The sequence below is a fragment of the Aulonocara sp. 'chitande type north' Nkhata Bay genome, linkage group LG7 (assembly GCF_057382095.1).
Source record: "Aulonocara sp. 'chitande type north' Nkhata Bay isolate Kocher_YH1m ecotype deep benthic linkage group LG7, A_spYH_male_GT1.1, whole genome shotgun sequence".
Taxonomy (NCBI): Eukaryota; Metazoa; Chordata; class Actinopteri; order Cichliformes; family Cichlidae; genus Aulonocara; species Aulonocara sp. 'chitande type north' Nkhata Bay.
In genome coordinates, this window is record NC_141350.1 from 15,752,050 (window position 1) to 15,771,564 (window position 19,515).

Here is a 19,515-nt window from a genome sequence, read left to right on the forward strand (position 1 = left end):
CTGGTTTACAGATTAATTTAAGGAGTCTAGAGAGGATATAGGGAGGATATGCTTCACTGATTTCTATTTATTATTTGGAATTTCCCTTAGTTATTACTTTTTATGAACAACCGGATAATTGTCAGTAGGCTTGTTTTGGGGTTTTTTGTAAAAAATCTTAATCCGGAGAGTTACTATTAACTACTGCTGTCAGATAAATATAGTGAAGTACTATTTGCCTATTAAATTTAGTTGAAGTATGAAGCTTCATACTTTACTATACTGACATAGTTACTTCCACCAAGTGTTCATTGTCTTGCTCAAACTTGCAGTTGCTGTAACTTCAGCTCCCTCTGAAGGCCTTAAATCCACATGGGGAGAAGAGTTGGGTATATCTATGTCAGATGACATTTGGTAAATTCCACACCACTCTGCGTTCACCACTCCCTATTAAAATTTAAAGTAGTTCATAGGGCCCATTTATCTAAATCCAAATTATCTAAGATTCATCCTGGCTTAGACCCTCGCTGTAATAGGTGTGGGTCTGATGATGCCAATCACACCCACATGTTTTGGACCTGCCCTGCCTTCGCACATTTTCGGGAGGAGTTTTTTGTACTCTGAACAAGGCTACTGACCTGAAACGGGCTCTTAACCCCCTATTTGCTCTCTTTGCTACAGAGGGGGAGGATGATAAGTATGTTATCGGGGCAAAACATCATTTGCTGTCCTCTGGTTGCCTCTCGGTTAGACGTGCCATTTTGGTAAGGTGGAAGGCTGCTGCCCCGCCCACCCATGTTCAGTGGCTTGCTGATCTCATGTTGTGTCTTAGTCTTAAAAAGATCCACTGCTCCATCCAGAATCATGGTGGCAAATTTGATCAAATCTGGGGTCTTTTTCTGACAAACTTCTCTTGCGTTAACCTTTTTTTTGTAAACTATCTACAATGTCTCAATAAAGTATTTTGAGTAACTTGCAGTTGCTGTACCTTGTCTGTCAACGTCGGGAAAAGATCCACTCTGAGGAACTTGACGACTAAGCCAGGCATAACACACACCACAGTGGTGAGCAGAACAACCAACCACACACTCTTCTCTGACAGACAGTTACGAGCCGTGCCTGAGGAGGAATAAAAGGAAATGCAATTTTCTCGTATCAACGTAATTTTCTTGCGCGGGCCACACTGAACCAGACTCACCGATAAATGGGAAGCTGCTCGGAAAAATGCCAAATAAGCCGTCGCTCTGCATTGCAAATAATATGGCAAAGTACACCATCAGGCTCCCCCATATGAAGAGGTGATTGACGGCAGTCCAGTAGTGCGTGTCGAGTCCGATCTTGGAGCAGACGTACATCAAACCATAATAATAAAAATAAGACCCTCTTTTCATTTAGCAGTCCTGTTTTGGCAGTATTTTGTGATATTTACAGTCTCACCTGAACACTTACAACAATGACCAAGGATGTTGCTATGGTGACGGCGAACGCCTGTTGGTCTGAAAAGGAGGAGCCGTCTTCTTTCACCATGAGAGGGAAAGCCCCGTAGGGAATGAAGAAAAGCAGGAATGACGTGGCAACCCCCTGCAGGGTGCACAGGAAAAACTGACGCTTGTTGAAGAGAAGGTTTTGCTGGCCGGGTTTGTACAGACTTGGGTAGCGAAGGCTGTTCTGGTCATTGACGTCCTTTAGAAAACAAACAAAGCATGAGTATGATATTATAGACTCTTTTGTTTATTTTAATAAGAAATAAATGATGGGAGGATAATGGGGGAAATGTTCTGCAGCAGTTTTTTGACAAATGGTCAGTTAAAGCGGATGAGTGTAAAGTATACAGTGGCTTGCAAAAGTATTCCACATTTTGTCACATTACAGCCACAAACAGGAATCAATTTATTGGAATTCCACGTGAATGACCAATACAAAGTGGTGCACACGTGAGAAGTGGAATGAAAATCACACATGATTCCAAACATTTTTTACAAATAAATAACTGAAAAGTGGGGTGTGCGTAATTATTCAGCCCCCTGAGTCAATACTTTGTAGAACCACCTTTTGCTGCGATTACAGCTGCCAGTCTTTTAGGGTATGTCTCTACCAGCTTTGCACATCTACAGACTGAAATCTTTGCCCATTCTTCTTTGCAAAACAGCTCCAGCTCAGTCAGATTAGATGGACAGCAGTTTTCAGATCTTGCCACAGATTCTCGATTGGATTTAGATCTGGACTTTGACTGGGCCATCCTAACACATGGATATGTTTTGTTTTAAACCATCCCATTGTTGCCCTGGCTTTATGTTTAGGGTTGTTGTCCTGCTAGAAGGTGAACCTCCGCCCCAGTCTCAAGTCTTTTGCAGACTCCAAGAGGTTTTCTTCCAAGATTGCCCTGTATTTGGCTTCATCCATCTTCCCATCAACTCTGACCAGCTTCCCTGTCCCTGCTGAAGATAAGCACCACCAGAGCATGATGCTGCCACCACCATATTTGACAGTGGGGATGGCGTTCAGAGTGATGTGCAGTGTTAGTTTTCCACCACACATAGCGTTTTGCATTTTGGTCTCATCTGACCAGAGCACCTTCTTCCACATGTTCGCTGTGTCCCCCACATGGCTTGTGGCAAACTGCAAACGGGACTTCTTATGGTTTTCTGTTAACGATGGCTTTCTTCTTGCCACTCTTCCATAAAGGCCAACTTTGTGCAGTGCACGACTAATAGTTGTCCTGTGGACAGATTCCCCCACCTGAGCTGTAGATCTCTGCAGCTCGTCCAGAGTCACCATGGGCCTCTTGGCTGCATTTCTGATCAGCGCTCTTCTTGTTCGGCCTGTGAGTTTAGGTGGACGACCTTGTCTTGGTAGGTTTACAGTTGTGCCATACTCCTTCCATTTCTGAATGATCGCTTGAACAGTGCTCCGTGGGATGTTCAATGCTTGGGAAATCTTTTTGTAGTCTAAGCCTGCTTTAAATTTCTCAATAACTTTATCCCTGACCTGTCTGGTGTGTTCTTTGGACTTCATGGTGTTGTTGCTCCCAATATTCTCTTAAACAACCTCTGAGGCCGTCACAGAGCAGCTGTATTTGTACTGACATTAGATTACACACAGGTGCACTCTGTTTAGTCATTAGCACTCATCAGGCAATGTCTATGGGTAACTGACTGAACTCAGACCAAAGGGGGCTGAATAATTACGCACACCCCACTTTGCAGTTATTTATTTGTAAAAAATGTTTGGAATCATGTATGATTTTTGTTCCACTTCTCACGTGTACACCACTTTGTATTGGTCTTTCAGGTGGAATTCCAATATATTGATTCATGTTTGTGGCTGTAATGTGACAAAATGTGGGAAAGTTCAAGGGGGCCGAATACTTTTGCAAGCCACTGTAAATTGGGATTAGGAACGCTAATCGCATGGGTTAAATTTAAGCTACAACCTACTGTAGGGTTAGACTTTTAGGTACGTCTGATGGGTTTATCAATCATGACACAGTGAAAGAGGTCAACAGTAATAAAATATTCACCTGAATGACTTGACAGTATCTTGAAAAGAAGAAACAAAATTAAACTATGAAACGGCTCTGGAGCTTACCATTAGAGAGAGATTACTGAAATAAGAAAAAGTTCGATTTTTGTGCAAATTTTTAAAATATGCATAGCCACATTGAAATAAAACTTAAGTATGCTTTAACTTTGTACAAGAGCTATTATCACCTGATCAAAAAGTCCCATCGCTAGTACTGGCAGCGATGTATAGACAATGTTGAAGAGGGTGATGAACCACTGGTCATACACAGTCTATGGAAAGTGGACATTTTGTTAGAGCAGGGTTTTTTCCAACCATACAGCACAAACATTCAGAAGAGTGAGAGGTCTCGTGCATGAAAATTTCTTTCAGCTCAATATCGGAGAGAACAAAGGGAAGATCAGAGCAGAGAGGAGGACAGATGCATCAAGGAAAACAAGACTGAACACAAGCTGGAAGAACATGGATGAAAGTCAGTGACATGGAATAGCTCACTGGTTTCACCTTATTTAGAGTCTATGGTACAATAAGTATAAAAGTACATAACATTCACTTTTTATTCTAAACAAAGGCAGTCTGAATCAAGTACAGTAGCAGTCTGAGCCTATACATTCATGACTACAGGATCACCTGAAACATCCCTAATTTTAAGAGCTATGTAAAAGTTTTAAAAGAAACCTTAAAAGCAGAGAGGGTGTCTGCCTGACAAAGTGCATAGTTGTGCCTGATAGCTGAAGGCTCTGCCTCTTCTACTTTTGAAAACTCTACACAGGTAAGCCTGTCTGTGCTGGTGTACCAGGAGAAGGTTTGACAGACTGTATTGTCCCCGGTTGTGAAGACTGTCCTCCAGCAGGGAACACTTAGATTATTTCTTCTGCTCACTACTCTTCCTTCCAGACAAAGTGAACACATCTCCTTCAACTTTAGTCTATTAGGAACAAAATGGACTAGGTCTGTTCCTAAATTAGATAAAAGACACTCCTGACAGGCCTTGTGGCTTCTACAGAGTCAGAAGGAGACACATTTACTCCAGTGGTCCTGAGGTCAGCCTCCGTGACCTCACCACAAAACCAGACCTGACAGTTGGCATGCATAATTGATTTAACACAAACATAAAAAAAGCTTCAAATATGCTTGAAGGCTTCATTACAGTTTTCTTACCTGAGCTGAGAAGCCGCAGAAGAAACCGTACCAGAAGTGCACCAGGGTGAAGGCGAAGTTCTTGTAGAAGAAATATCCCAGAAAATTACACATGCGGAAGTAAGACCAGCGTCCGTGAACCAACAAGAGCCTCTGCAGGTACCGGAACTGGGCAAAGGAGTAATCTGAGGCCAGAACAGCCTGCATCCCCTCCTGTCCGCTGATCCCAACACCGATGTGAGCAGCTGAGTAAGACACACAGTGTGTGAAGCAATGCCCTTCATAACTGAAATATTTGTCATTACAAACAGCTGACAAGATTCTGGAAATATATTCACAAACATCGTTAAATAACAGTCTGGACTGAGTTTTTTTTTATAAATGAAGAAATGTTTTTACAACCAGCCTCTTACGCAGTGTGTGGCTGGTTGTAAGGTGTTGGGGTAAGGGAGGTAATTTCACTATTGTATCGTATACCCCAAAAAAATCTGTTAAGCAGAAAATATGAACAAACTGAGTAAGTACTCAGCAGTTTGACTGCTTAATTCATATAATATGATTCACAAAGTTTATAAAAATCTTTCATTGATCCTTGTGCCCTGTGGATGTGGGCATTCTCATCCTGCAAGAGAGTGCTCCCTGTGATCTTTAACCATGCCAGCAAAATTTCCCTTCGAAGCATAACAGAATTTCCAGCTCCCCTCAGGTTTTTCCTTTAATTTGTCACCTCTGGCAAGGCTGAAAATTCCCTCTACACACACGTGAACGGAGTCCTTGGATGCAGAAGAGTGTGCATCCACATCAGTTTGTGATATTTTCTTGAGAATTCCTGATATTTCTTTTCAAGTGTTTACTTGTAAATGTTATACTTCACTTTGTAATAGTAATACATACTACATGCACGCCACACGTGGATGATCTGAAACTTACTCTTGATCATGCTGACATCATTGGCTCCGTCTCCTATGGCCAAGGTGACAGCTCTCTTGTGCCTCTTCACCAGCTCCACCACCTGAGCTTTCTGCATCGGCGTGACGCGGCAGCAGATCACCGTTTTACATAGACAGGCCAAATCCAACAGGATGTGCTCCAGCTGGGGCTCCAGAGCGTGAGCCTGAAGGGCAGAGTACCCACACCACACCTATTAAATCTATCATTACCGCGGTGTAACATCAACCCCCTGCGGAGGGGACACTAAGCAACATCCCTGTGTGCATCACGCACTCTGCCCTGGGCACAGCAAGAGAGCAGCTCGCGTGCAAAATGATGTTAATAAAATCCTGTAATAGAGCCGAGGGCAGAGCTTATTGTAGACTTTGTTCAGTTGGCAGCAGGCACAGACGCAGCAGACTCATCAAAGAACATCGGAGCCATTTAGCAAACAGTGTGAAACCAACGGGCATCAGTAACAAAACAAAAACAAGTGCAGAAGTAAAAATGAGCATTTAATTAAAGGCAGTCTCCGTGAAACCACTTTTCATTGTTATCTTACCAGACTGTGTCCATTGATAACTAAGGCATACTCTGCAATTATAGCTTCTTCAAACACAGAATCGTCTGCAAACGCATCCGTCTTCTCAACATGTCCTGCACTGCTCACGCAACTCAGGCCGAGGATATGCTCTTTGGCGCTCCTGAGGATAGATGCAAGGCAGTAAAAGTGAATCACACCAGAATTCTCTTCAAGAAGGCTTTTTAGCATTTTAAATCCACAGACTTTCTATAAATGGGACATTTAATATTCAAAGAATACCACCCTGAATGTGAATTAAATGCAAAAAATGTGTCACCTGAGCTGCTGCTGCACATCCTGCAGGGTGTGGCCGGAGATAACAAACACCTCATTCATGTCATCTCGCAGCATGTTGCAGGAGTAGCCAATGTTCATTGCTGTCTCTAATGAAATTAAACAGTTTACAGTCGTGTATCTTTCCACAGACAATCCAGCCAATATTAAAGTCATCATTCACAGGTACCTAGTTTATCTCCTGTAAGGACCCAGATTTTAATGTTAGCTAGATTTAGGCAGGCGATGGTCTCTGGAACTCCCTCCTGAAGTTTGTCTTCAATCGCCGTGGCTCCTAGAAGCTTCAACAAAGTCAGCAGTGAGTCAGCAGGACTAAATGCGATCGATTGCTTTAGGAGTGTAAACAAAAGCATGTCAATTTTACCTTCATGCCCAGTTCGATCTCGTCGTAAAGGACAGCAAGCTGATCTTCGCGATTCTCTATTACAGTGCTGGCAAAGAGAAGCCTCTTCATCCAAACTTTAAAATAATCTTCATCGAGGTCTTTGTAGGACAGAGCCAATGTTCGAAGCCCTTCCCCAGCAAATTCCTGCATGAAAAACGATGGAAAAATAAACATCTGACTAAGAGAATAAATCATTAAATCTGCAATCCACAGCGCAATTATTTACAAAGGAGACATTATGTTATCCACTGCGATAACACCTACACTAAGGTGTTCTGAGGTAGTGTACATGAGGTTTTCACAGGATGGATCCAGACGTTCGAAAATAATCGTGTCAGCGCCTTTGGAGTAGAGTTTAATCTGGCCTTCTGGGCTTCTCACTATCAAACAAGACAAAGCACAGCAAGAGGAAAAATAAAACATGGATTATTTGGCTGTCAACTAAATTGTCAGTAGATACAAAATAATCAGACATGTTGCCTCGTGCTGCTATTTCGTAATTATTGTCCACAGAGTTTCATGATGACTACTTGTGTGTTGCTTTTATAAGTGAAGACCTAACCAATGACACTCATTCTCTTGCGCACGTTGTTGAAGTCCAGTATGGCCAGAAGCTGGTAGGTGACGGTTCGTCCCATCTCACACAGCGTGACGGTTTCTGGGGTTCGCGCCCGGAAGACAAACCCAAAGTTTCGCGCCGCAGTGACCAGCGCTCCCTCATCAGGTGACTGTGCCTGGTACACCAAATTTCCTTCATTTGAACATAAACACATCAGTGAATCAGAGTTATTTGAATTATTACAGCTACAGTTTCTGGATCATGTATGTTTACCTTCACTCTTCTCCTCTGGCATGACAGTGTGACACAAAGCCAGCAGCCTGAAAAACTCCTGCACTGCAGGATCCTCCATTTTGATGGCTTCAACCAAGCTGCTGTCGTAAAACTTGAACCTTCTGTCGCAGAGAGGGTTGAAGGAAAAATCCACGCAGGCTGTTTTCTGAGACATTAAAGCACCAGCGCAATGATTGTGTCACATCTGTTTCACTAGAAAGAGAAAGAATTTCTGCTTTTTTCAATCTGCTCACCTCAGTAATTTCCACCTTCTGGTCAAATTCATCATAGACATCACCTAAAAACATAAAAGTAACAATGGCAGTTTTATTTATATAGCACATTTGATTATAAGTGAACACAGTGTGCTTAACAAAGAAGAGAAAAACATAAAAACCTCTGCAGGTTTACAATTCCCCCTAACCCCTTAAAGCCTGAACCATGAAATAATTGCCAGAAAATTCAAGTTTTTAAAAAATGTTGTTATTTATTGCTGAAAAACATATCATGCAATCTATTTCTTTTCAAGGGAGGGGAGGGAAGATCTCACTCACTAATGATGTAGAAGTCTCAAAAACCCATGTTTCAAATATGATAGGCGTTAAGGGGTTAAAGCACAAGCACTCAGCTATTGACTGAAGGCCTGTGTGGAAAAAAAGGCTTTGAGCCTGTTTTTGAATGTAGCCGCAGATGTGATTGATCACTGATCAGCAGGTAGCTGGTTCCAAAGAACAGGAGCGCGGTAAACGAAAGCAGCCTCAGTGCACTTGGATCTGATTCTAGGAACACTTAAAGGGAGATAGCTCTAACTGGGTTATAAACACCGAACAAGTCGGAGATGTGGTGGGAAAGGCGAACAATCGAGAGCTTTATCATTAATTATTTTGTCAAAGATTAAGAAGTAATTGCCTCTGTAGTTGGACCTGGCTCCCAGCATTACCCCCGAAGTCTGCTACAGTAAATTTGACCAAACAATTTTAACATTTTAGGGTGAACAAACTAAAAAAAGCAAAAAACATTTAGGTCCCATGCTTAACTGTTCAGCAGTTTTTGTTGAAGAGTAGCCCAATTTAACTGAGAGGCTAATTAGCCCAGTGTTTTAACCCGATGTAGTACTAAAGCTCCATACCATACATCTGTCCATTAATGGAGCACTTGCTGAAGACCATGATGTTCTGGGTGAGCGTGCCTGTCTTGTCAGAGAAGATGAACTCCACTTGGCCCAGCTCCTCATTCAGGGTGGTGGTGCGAGCTTGGGCTGCAGTGCCCATCGGGCTGTGGTACATCTTCCGGTCCCAGTTAATGAAGTGACTGTGACCAAGTCGCAGGACTTCCACACTGATGAAGTTTTATTGAGCAATACAACTATTTACCAACTTCCTAGTCAGTGTGACGGGCTTAATTTGAAAATGACTTTTACAACGACTGCATAGGTGCTTACCTGACATACAGCGAGATGGGCACAACAGTGTTGAGGATGATGATGTAGGACCAGAAGGTGAGGAATCCAGAGAACACAGCGCTAATCTGGAACGTGTCCCACGGCAAAAACACTCTGAAGTTTGTGCCGACATACGTTTCCCAAATAGTGTGTCCAACTGCCAAAATAACTCCCATACAAATAAGGAAGGCGAAAATCTGAAAAAAAGACAAGAGTACATATTTTTGTTCCCAAAGATGCATCAAATAAAGTGGTATGTTTTATATGCTTATATGAGCATATCTGTAGTAAAAGGCACAAAATGTGACATTTAAAACCAGTGAATGTAACTCTGGACTGCCAGCTTTTAAAGAGAAATTTATCATTTATGCAATTTATTTACAACTAGAACGGCTGCCTATAAAATAGCCAACTAAGCCACAATCATCAGCCCATGCTAGCATCGTAAAATGCAAAGCAGAGTTACAAAAATCAGCCTACCCACAAAACCAGAGTGTTCATGAGTTTGTCGATACTGGTCCTTTTCAGTTTCGTCCTTCCACAGTTCTGCATCAGTTTGGTTTGTGAGCCTGTTGGGCAGATGTGCAAACAACTGTCAGTGTTGAAAGAATATTAATAAGACTGTCCGTGACCTTTCCATCGAGGCAAAGAAGAAAAATATAGACGCAGCTAATGGATGTGGAGAATAAAACCATTAAAAAGCAACTATTACCAGCAAATATGACCATTCCAAAGCACCACTCAGTGTTTCTGAGTACACAGCCCCGCAGAAGCATTTTTTCATTATCCAGAGGATATTTATTGCCTTTCCAGTATAATGTTCCAGTAAACCTATCCAGCTTGTTGTTTGGAGGCTCACAAATGACTTCCCCTGAGGAACAAAGGAAGAAAAAGAAAAAGATTCGTCAGCCATGACTGATCAAACCGTCGCAAATAATTAGATATAAGTAGACAAAAATGAGAGAAAATGTGAAAATAAAAACTTTGGCATCATCTCACCATCAAAGTCCATCAGTTTAGAAATGTCTCCTAAATCTGAGGTAACGGTTAAAGCCTGACGGACTTTTAGATTGGTCTCTCTGGAGGGAAGAAAAAGGAAGACAAAGAAAAGTTGGCTATTTTTGCTAAACGTCAAATTAAATATACGCATGCACTTTTTGTGCTCATATGAATGTCTTGTGCAATTGCTCCCATCTTACTTTTCATACCTTGCACAGAACTTACCCATCTAGCTCTGCAGTCTCAACATAGCACAGACCATAAGGCTCACTGCTACAGAGAAGAAGGATGTCTGCCTGTGTGTGAATCCAATACAAAATACTCAGCAGTGGAAAAAAAGACAATAAATCAATTTCTGCATCACTGAACCTGCAACAGCACTTAACTGGCCCCATTTCTCCCAAAAGAACCTATTTTCTTTACTATATGTTAATCTAAAAGGCTGATATTACAGTCTAGCATGTAGTGTGACAGTGTCGTAGCAATGCTTTACTCACAGCAACAAACTGATTGTTCTCTAGTTTGATGATATCCCCTACTCGAACGTTCATCCATTTTTCATTCTGCAAACTTGAAAAACAGGAAACACAAAAGGTTAGGAATAGCTGTAAATGTAGCCTCCGCAGGAAAGCATCTACAAATCCAATTCCAGAGTTGAGTTGGGACGCTGCCCAAAATGTAAATAATCACAGAATGCAATGATTCCAAAATGGGAAGTGCACGTGGTAAAATCTAAGCAGACCTGATTTTTCCTGTCCATGTTAAGACAGCAGTCCATTATTAATGTCTCATATTACCACGATACACCAAATCCCCCCATAAAGCATGTCTTCTCTTCATTCTGAAACAGTTTGACTTTTGTCTCCAGCAGAAACAGTAACAGAGTTACAGTTATTTAATAAGTGCTCAAAGGTGCCCATGGTAAATAAAGGATTGACTGAAACATTTTTGTATTTCATGAAAAATATTAGCTTCTTTGGAATTCAGTGTCAGCAACACGTCTTTAAAAAACTTAAGATGTGATCAACAAAGGCCAGAGAGGTAAGTGGTGCTAAACTGAAATAGCTGGAGGAAGATTTTGATTTGGCAGCAAGTCAGTAACATGAAAAGACATCTTAGAGAGGCAGAGTTTCTCAGAAGTAAAGACAGGCGGAGGTTGACCAAAGTACAAAAATAACAAAAAACTTAAAAATAATGTTCCTCCACATAAAGTTGTGAAGACTTTAACATCATCTACACACATAATATCATCAAAAGATTCAGAGTATCTGGAGAAATCTCCAGGCCACAGATCAATACTGTATGTCTGAGATCTATAGGCCTTCAGATGCCACTGCATTAAAACAGGTGTGATTCTCTCATGGAGGTCACTGTGTGGGCTCAGAAACACTTCCAGAAATCACTGTCTATGAACACAGTTCACCGTATCACCCACAAATGCAGGTTAAAGCTCGATCACACGAAGCAGACACGCCTCTGTCTCTTGGAGGCAAATCTCATTCAAAATGGACTGAAGCAAAGTGGAAAACTATTCTTTGGTCAAATGAATCAAAAATGGAAATTATTTTTGGAAAACACGGACGCCACATCCTTTGGTCTAAAGAGCCGAGGGACCATCCGGCTTGTTATCACTGAGTTCAAAAGCATGCATCTCTGATGGCAGCGCATCAGTGCCTATAGAACTGGCAGCTTTCACATCTGGAAAGGCAACAGAAGGACTGAAAGATACATAAAGGTCTGCTGCAACAGCATGACATCATAATAGAAGAGTCTGGGTTGCTGATCTGGCATGCCGGCAGTCCAGACCTTTCACTAATTTCATATATTTGGCGCATTATGAATTGAAAAATACAACAAAGCTGACAAGAATGGGATATTCCTCTCCCGAAAGTCCATCAGCTGGACTCCTCACTTCCCAGACATTTATGAACTGTTGTTAACAGAAGAGTGGATGCTACACAGTTGTAAACACAGCCCGTCATAACCTTTTTATCCTTGTTGCTGTCATCAAATTCGACACCGTCTTGTTTTGTTTTCTTAAAGTTTCCTCTTAAATATTTTCTCAGCTGAAACATTTGATCGGTTTTTATTGCATTCTGTTTATTTACATTTTACATACACATCCCAACTTTTTCAGAACTGGGTGTGTAAATGACAACGTCATAGAGTACCTTCCTCTGATGAGAACCTGTGACTGCCGGTTGTTGACTTGTTGGTCGCTCTTGTATCGGAACTGAAATTTTTAAAAAAGGGGGTTACAAATTTGAAGAAGAGACGTAAAAAGAATAGCATTCAAACAAATTGTAAGAGATAAACAATGAAACTAACATAGTCATCTGTGGCGTCCTTAACAGCCGTGATCACGAGCACAAAAACCAAAGGCACGATGGTTGTGAACCAGGACAGGGAGGATATTTCTGGAATTAGCTGTGAACAAAGTTTGCATTAGCCCTCTTTGTTTCCTACATCAATCAAATTATAGTTTAATGACACAATCAGTAGCACTTTTTCCTACCTGCAGTATTAAGAGCACTGAGAAGTAAGCGTTTGCCACCCTCTGGAACTGCTCAAACAAGTTGATGGGCAGGAAGGTGAAGATATTGTACTTTGAGGTTTTGATGCGATTATCCTGAAGATTCACATCATTAGAAACAGCGCCGATGAAACCCCACAGCCAACACTTAAAGCAAATTTAATGCAGGTAACTTACGGCATAAGAGAACCTGTCATTGTAGTCCCACGCGTTGGCTTTCACGCGGCGCTCTTTCTCTACAGAGAAGACAACACAGAGGAAAGGAGAACTTAAAGTAAGAGCTCCTTATTCTAAAGTCTGCCTCTCACACACATAGCAGAACAAATTTAACATCAATATGAGATTTTGACCATTTGCCTATATTTCTTTCCGTTTAAAATCCTAAAATACTTTTTTTCCTTTCAGACTGCCCTAACATTTATTTTCCTTCCAAATCACCTCTTGAAATGAGAGCAAAATCCTAAAGAAAGCTTAGTTAGCTTAGGGTAAAGTTTCATAACTGTGTATTTTATTTTTCTTTTTTTTTTTTTTCTCAAGATGAACACAGTAATTTGTCTTAGATTGATTTTTTTTCTTTTGCTCTTTATTTATTGTAAGAGAAGGGACACAGAGGTCTCGGTTCACTTATCTGCAAATAAAAGGATGATTTATTTATGAAGAGACAAAGTAAAAGACTGTTTCAAGCACCAGCATGTTCCTCTGGTGTGGTGATTATTGAAGATAAGGATGATGAAACCTTTTCCTACATTGCAGTATTTCACAAAGTATTACATGATCAAGCCAGCAAACCCCGTGATGTTGCAATGTCCCACTTTTAGTTAAGCTTTAGGAAGCTTGACTGTGGTTGATAAAACCTCCTTTTAAAAAAAAGTTTGACTATATTTACAATGGAGAGCTCACTCTCACGCTGGTACAAGAAGAGGTCATTCTTTGATTAGCACATGTTTTTTAATTATTTCTCCATTAAATTGTTAGCAACTTCTTTGATTACTATATCTACATAAGGTTCTAAGTCTTATTTCCTAAACTTTGAATAAGAGCTTCATTGAGGGATAAAGATGGAGACAGATCTTTAATTCATATCTTTATATGTATTAAAACAGACATCCTTATTTTTAGCTCCAAATAAATCTTGTACTTGTAAGAAATTTTATAGGCTGAATGGAGCACCCCCACCAAATTGTGGGTAAATTTGTGTTTGGTTGATTCAAACACACCTTCTTTGTTGAAAAAAAAATTTGCTCTGGGAAATCGATTTTATATTATTGGAAAGGCTGTTTATTCCCCTTTAAATAGTGCCACATTTGTAAAGAACAAGCTGGGTTGAGCAGCAGAGTTGAGTATGTGGGTTGTGCCCATTAAAAACTTGCCAGTTCTTCTTTGCCAATGCCAAACAGCTTATTCTGCTATTGATTCTCAGCAGCCTCAGTAGCATGATGTGGAAGGACACAGCCACAACAGCCTGGCACCTTCTCCTCACACTGCAGGATGGAAGTCTATTCTTCAACCAACATTTTTCACAAGTCAGCCAGTGTGGTTGTGTTGGTCACTCTGGGATGAAGCGCACACCCAAGCTGATCCCACAATGGAGTTGAAGTCAGGACTGCAGACAGGTAATTTCATCCTCTCCACTCACAAATTCTGGAGGTAGTCTCTGTTAAACCCCAATCTGTGGGAGACCCATTATCATCTTGAAGGACAGACTTCAGTCCCAGACTGTGGAGATATGAGATTGCCACTAGTTGCACGATTTCAACTTGATATCTCTCTGCATTGAGAATGCCTCCAAGGATGGCAAGCCTTGTTTTTCTAGTAGTGAGGTCTTTTCCAGATTGTCCGGGTAGAGACCTTTAACCATATAGTCCTGAAAACCTTGATTGCAAATCTGTGGAAGACTGCCAACAGGGTGCTGACAGGGTGAGGAAACAGTCTTCTTATGTTCTTGGGAAGCCCACTTCCAGCTTGTCACATTCCCTATCATATAGAACTGGGTCATAAATTTGAAGGGCCCACTCCAAATAATGGTGCAACTTGTTTTTGTGGAACACCGGCTTGAAATTGTCCAGTGGCACGGGCGCTATGCACATCAGTCAATCATGGCATGCTTGCAGCAGACACCAACTGACCCCTGTAGCAGGATCTATGCTCCTGTACCAGAAGCTCAAAACAAGAGTCAATAGCAGAATAAGCTGTTTGGCATAGGCAGAGAAGATGTGGCAAGTTTTTCGTGGGCACAACCCACACATTCAACTCTGCTGCTCAACCCGCAAATACAAATCTGGCAATAAACAGGCTTCCCAATGATATAAGATTTATTGACAAGAAGCAGAATTGTAACAACAATGAAATAATTGACCAAACACAAATTTCCCTACTTTTTGTGCAAAGTTTAGTTCAAAAACTCCTTTGCAAAAATTCAGCTACTCCAACACACTTGGAAACTGTAAAGTGAGAAGACTAGAAAGGCTCTTGTAAGTTAATGTAAAACTCGCTAGCGGTTCACTTAGCTTCACACTGATGGTGGAAACGAGAAAAGGGAAGCCTTTACTTTGACAAAATGAAATAAAATCCTACCAGCCCCTCAAAAGCTCATCAGTCAACATGATACAACATGTTTAACTAATCTATCAAATTAAAGTGCACACCCTTTTTTCTCAGAAGCTCAAAAAACCCTTCTCTACCACTTCTTAGTGAAATTGTCATGCAGTTTCACTCATCTTTTCATCCTGCGTTCCATGCTTCTCATGAGCAAGACTTGTGACATCTATAGAGGGATAAAGGGATTAACCATGGCATATTAAAAAAGGCTGACTTCGTAAAAGCTACTTTCAGTTGCTCCCTTATTCACAAGGGGTCACAGCAGCAGGTAGCTCTACATATTTGATTTGGCAGCATTTTAATGTCTGATGTCCTTCCTGACCCACCCCAAAGGGATTTGCGTCTCCGCCCAGGATCGAGCACTTGCCAAGTGAAACTACAAACCTCTAAACTTGATAAAGTTTCAAATGATGCCTTTTTGCGTGCGTATACTTCAAACACACCTTGTCTTGGCCTGCCCGTCTTACCCAACAGCTGAAGACTTCATTTCCCAACTTTGACATTCTTCTCATGGCTCATACATAAACACAATGCATTAAGGGTCATTAATATGTCTGGTCACCCTTTCTAATCAGTCTCGATGTGAAAAATGTTGACTCTCAAACAAGAGCCGGTGTATTTCCCGCAAATGCTGAGATCATTTATCAGAGCATTTTAACTTTTCACACAAAGCCGCTCCCGAAAGAGCATGTACGCTGACAGATCTGCTGTTTCCAAACAAGGTTAAAACATTGTTGAATTATGCATAACGCACCCGCACAGAGCTGCAAAAGGATAGAGCATCTACCACGACAGCTGGGATCATCCTGCTATCACTTACTATGATACTTAATTATTAAGGGAGGCCACTATTGTTCAAACCATTTGGTCTGCTTAAGCATATAATTAGGGAAATATTTCAATTTTATTTTCAGGGAATTTCAGTGGACTTAAAGAGAGATGCAAGTCTGAACAGCTTACAGTGAAATGATTCAGGAAATATTTCAGGTAGTCAGTCACTCTGAGGACTCTAACAGTAATACGGGAAGCATTAAGATGAGCTGTCTCGCTAGCAATGCCACATCTTTCTTCCTAAAAGGATAATTACACCTATTGTTGAGGAATTGAAATTCCATCTAAAGTGCAAGGAGCATAAGGTCACCTTGCGTTATGTGTGTAATGTTGCGCTCAAGGATGCCGCAGATGACAAACATGCAATCTGCATACACAGAGCACATGAAGAGCACAGATAGCGTAGGCGCACACCAGCACAGAGAAAGAGACAAGTTATATTAAAGTGCACACTCTTTTTTTCCTCAGATTTCATCTTTCCCATCTTTCCAAAGCAGCACTGCACCATAGAGAACATCTGCGAAGTGAGGAAGGCACAAGCTCCGCCTTCTGCTTTTAAAAGTAAAAAAACAACAACACTTATGTGAAAAAAAAAATATGTGCAACTCGCCTGCCTGAAACCTCACAGTTTAACTGCATTTTTGTCCTACTTTTAAGACATCCTCACTGTGGAATGTATTGTAATGTTGTTATAAAGAAATCAATTACAACTACAAATCAGTCTTACCAACATGAGGTTTTCTTCTCCAGAATGTCTCCATCTTCTCCTGGGACCTCCCGAGGATTTCCCTGAAAGGCAGATGGAGGACCCAGGCTTAACAAACAATAAACCCTGCACTGGCAGAGGTGTAGGAAAGAGCAATAAATGCACCATAATGGCATTACATGTGACTGTTTATCAAGGCGCTTTTAAACTGCAGGTGCAAGCAGCAGAAGGCAAATCCTCAGTGGACTGTGTCTCCTTGGGGTTTCCAGGTGAGGTGTAACCCCTGGCTGAAGTGCACATCTAGGCTCTTTGTTTTCAAAAGAAGGGGCCTGTCTTTGTGGAAGTTTTCTCTATCTGTGCGTAGAATAAAACACAAACGGTGAAGTGTGACCGCATTTATCCACTTCTTACCTTGCACAGGTTTCTCACAGGCGCAGACTTGTGTTATCTCCATGTATCCTGTTATTTACCCGCGACCATTTATTTCAAGTAGCGCCTTCCGCTGATTTTTTCGAAGCAGACCCTATCGCCTCTTCCTGAACAGAAATCATCAGAGATAAAAACACACCCACAAAAAAGCAGTTCAGCTGTGGTGATGGTGCTGATGTCGCTGTTGCGGTTAGAAGCTTGCTAATAATAATAAAGAAAACAGGACTGCGGGCGGCGTGGGCTGTGAGGATGGTGCAGGCAGGCAACCATCAGCAGCCCCGCTCTTCTGAAACAAATGAGCGGAGAAATAACGAGGCAGCAGGAATCAGCCGACGATCACTCACCAAGAACCGCGACATGGTGATGAAGCTGCAGCCCTCTTCTTCTGGGAGAAGTAGAAGTGAGTGAGTGTGCGCTGCAATGAACACCTCTTTCTCTCCCCCTCTCTCTTACTCAGCCCAGTCTCTTGGCAAATAGAAAAAAAGAAGTATGTTTACTGTGTGGCGCAGGTACGCTTTTCAGACGTGCCACCTTGGCAACCAAGTGAAAAAGAGCTAAACAGGAAGGTAACAACCTTTTTCCAAACTTAGCCAACAGTAATAAGTGCTATTGTTGTTTAACACTAGCCTCGTTTTAATTATCTAAATCTAATCTAAGATGCTTTTATTGCCTTTACCACCTTTGCATTTTTTCCAGTAGTTAGTAGTACGAAGGAAAGCACTTACACAGAGCACTTAAAAGAAACAACATAGTTGACAAAAGTGCTTTCCAGTTAAAGGACAGTAATAACACACAGAAAATACACGTTAAATGAGAAGAAATACCAGTTTTTAAAAGGTCAGTAAAATACATAAAAAAAGATGAATACAATGGACAATAAATAAACCTAGCAATAAAGAAATGAAAAAAGATTAAAAGTGACTGTTTAAAAAAAATCTCAAGTCATACTTTGCATTATATTTTTAGTTTATTGTCCAACTTCATCTCATTGTTTTTAATACCTAATTATTTTTAAGACCTAACATTACAGTTGCATTTAAAAAAAAATCAGTTTCTTTCTTCTTTTTATTGTAATAATAAAATTTAGCAGGTTTTAGTAAACAGGCTTTGTGTCAAGTTTATTTCCTGTTTTGTAAGTATCTTTCTGACTCTGTGTTATTGTATCTTCTCTGGGATCTAAAGTACCGTTTTTCTCAATCACTTTGATGCCATCCTCACAGCAGAAAAGTCATTCTCACCACTCTTTATGCAGTTCTCAGCACAGAAGTCCCCCACCTACGTTAGCCGTTCTCATTGTTTTTAAAAACACGCTGTTTTCAATAAAAATACCTCAAACATTTTTCATATATGTAAGAACAATACACTTTAATGCTCTGTCAGAGGCACCAGTGAAACTGTCCTTCAGCTGAAATATAGCAAATATAGATACGTTCTCAGATGAGGGTTAGTTGCAACAAACAGAGTTCAGTACTACCAGTCTTATGTCACAGGTGCGTGTCATGGCATGTCATGCTAGTACAAGGTTGAATCCCCTATTGCCTTCAGAGTTGCCTTAGATTCAACAAGATGCTGGAAACATTCCCCAGACATCACACGGTTGCTGCAGATTTGTCAGCTCTGCTGAGATCTGTTGACTGTGGAAGCCATTGAAGCTCTTCTGCATACCTTGTTTGTAACGAGCGCTTGACTGAATTACTTTTGCCTTCCTATCATCAGCTTAAAGTAGGTTGGCCATTATCATCTGACCTCTGACATTAAGAGGCAGAGATAATTGTGCTGGATACTTCCCCCAAAGGTCAACAGTTTGTAAAATACTCAAACCAGTCTGTCTGGCATCAAAACGATGCCACGTTGAGTCACCTTTCTTTCTTCTGACGCTCTGTCTTTACCGTATTATATGAAGCGCCTTGAGGCGACTTTTGTTGTGATTTGGCACTATATAAATAAAATTGAATTGAATACCGTATCCGTGTGCCTAAACCCCAACCTAACCTTTTGAGTTGCTGACATATGTGCATAACTGAGCAGTTGAACAGGTGTACCTAATAAAGTGGCCACTGAATGTTTGTCGTTGGATTTTACTGGACTATGTCCTCAGATTGTATGTATATTTTCTTTGTCAGTTTTCTGATGCGTATACATTCATATACACATTTTTGCTTTTCTTAATTTCAACAGTTCTGTAAAGTTTCAATAAATCCTTCACATTTTAATTTTTAGTGTCTGAACACTTTTTACTCCAACAGGGAGAAAGTCAGTAATGTTGTGATAAAAGTGAAATGGTTGTGAGCTTTATTCATTGCTCACAGAGAT

At 41.0% G+C, this 19,515-nt stretch overlaps 1 protein-coding gene across 3 annotated transcripts in view; it reads right to left on the reverse strand.

The window, feature by feature from the left end:
* atp8b4 (ATPase phospholipid transporting 8B4) overlaps positions 1-17,674 on the reverse strand; it is a 21,817-nt gene extending 4,143 nt beyond the window's left edge. Inside the window, exons 1-28 of one of the 3 annotated variants that reach the window (XM_086298987.1) lie at positions 17,547-17,674; positions 17,185-17,309; positions 16,795-16,856; positions 12,816-12,874; positions 12,621-12,734; positions 12,434-12,532; positions 12,277-12,338; positions 10,603-10,675; positions 10,331-10,401; positions 10,106-10,185; positions 9,819-9,977; positions 9,587-9,675; positions 9,107-9,303; positions 8,795-9,003; positions 7,920-7,963; positions 7,666-7,831; positions 7,396-7,584; positions 7,098-7,213; positions 6,813-6,977; positions 6,618-6,729; positions 6,432-6,537; positions 6,134-6,275; positions 5,572-5,755; positions 4,663-4,886; positions 3,690-3,773; positions 1,417-1,662; positions 1,178-1,316; positions 968-1,098 (exon numbers count right to left, since the gene is read on the reverse strand). In XM_086298987.1, the coding sequence (XP_086155113.1) occupies positions 968-1,098; positions 1,178-1,316; positions 1,417-1,662; positions 3,690-3,773; positions 4,663-4,886; positions 5,572-5,755; positions 6,134-6,275; positions 6,432-6,537; positions 6,618-6,729; positions 6,813-6,977; positions 7,098-7,213; positions 7,396-7,584; positions 7,666-7,831; positions 7,920-7,963; positions 8,795-9,003; positions 9,107-9,303; positions 9,587-9,675; positions 9,819-9,977; positions 10,106-10,185; positions 10,331-10,401; positions 10,603-10,675; positions 12,277-12,338; positions 12,434-12,532; positions 12,621-12,734; positions 12,816-12,874; positions 16,795-16,828 (3,294 nt within the window). In that variant the 5' untranslated portion in view covers positions 16,829-16,856; positions 17,185-17,309; positions 17,547-17,674. Of the gene's footprint in view, positions 1-967; positions 1,099-1,177; positions 1,317-1,416; positions 1,663-3,689; positions 3,774-4,662; positions 4,887-5,571; positions 5,756-6,133; positions 6,276-6,431; positions 6,538-6,617; positions 6,730-6,812; positions 6,978-7,097; positions 7,214-7,395; positions 7,585-7,665; positions 7,832-7,919; positions 7,964-8,794; positions 9,004-9,106; positions 9,304-9,586; positions 9,676-9,818; positions 9,978-10,105; positions 10,186-10,330; positions 10,402-10,602; positions 10,676-12,276; positions 12,339-12,433; positions 12,533-12,620; positions 12,735-12,815; positions 12,875-16,794; positions 16,857-16,952; positions 17,141-17,184; positions 17,310-17,546 lie in introns of those variants that run through there. The other 2 variants (XM_086298986.1, XM_086298985.1) reach the window with 2 other exon arrangements.
* Positions 17,675-19,515: the final 1,841 nt, after the last annotated feature.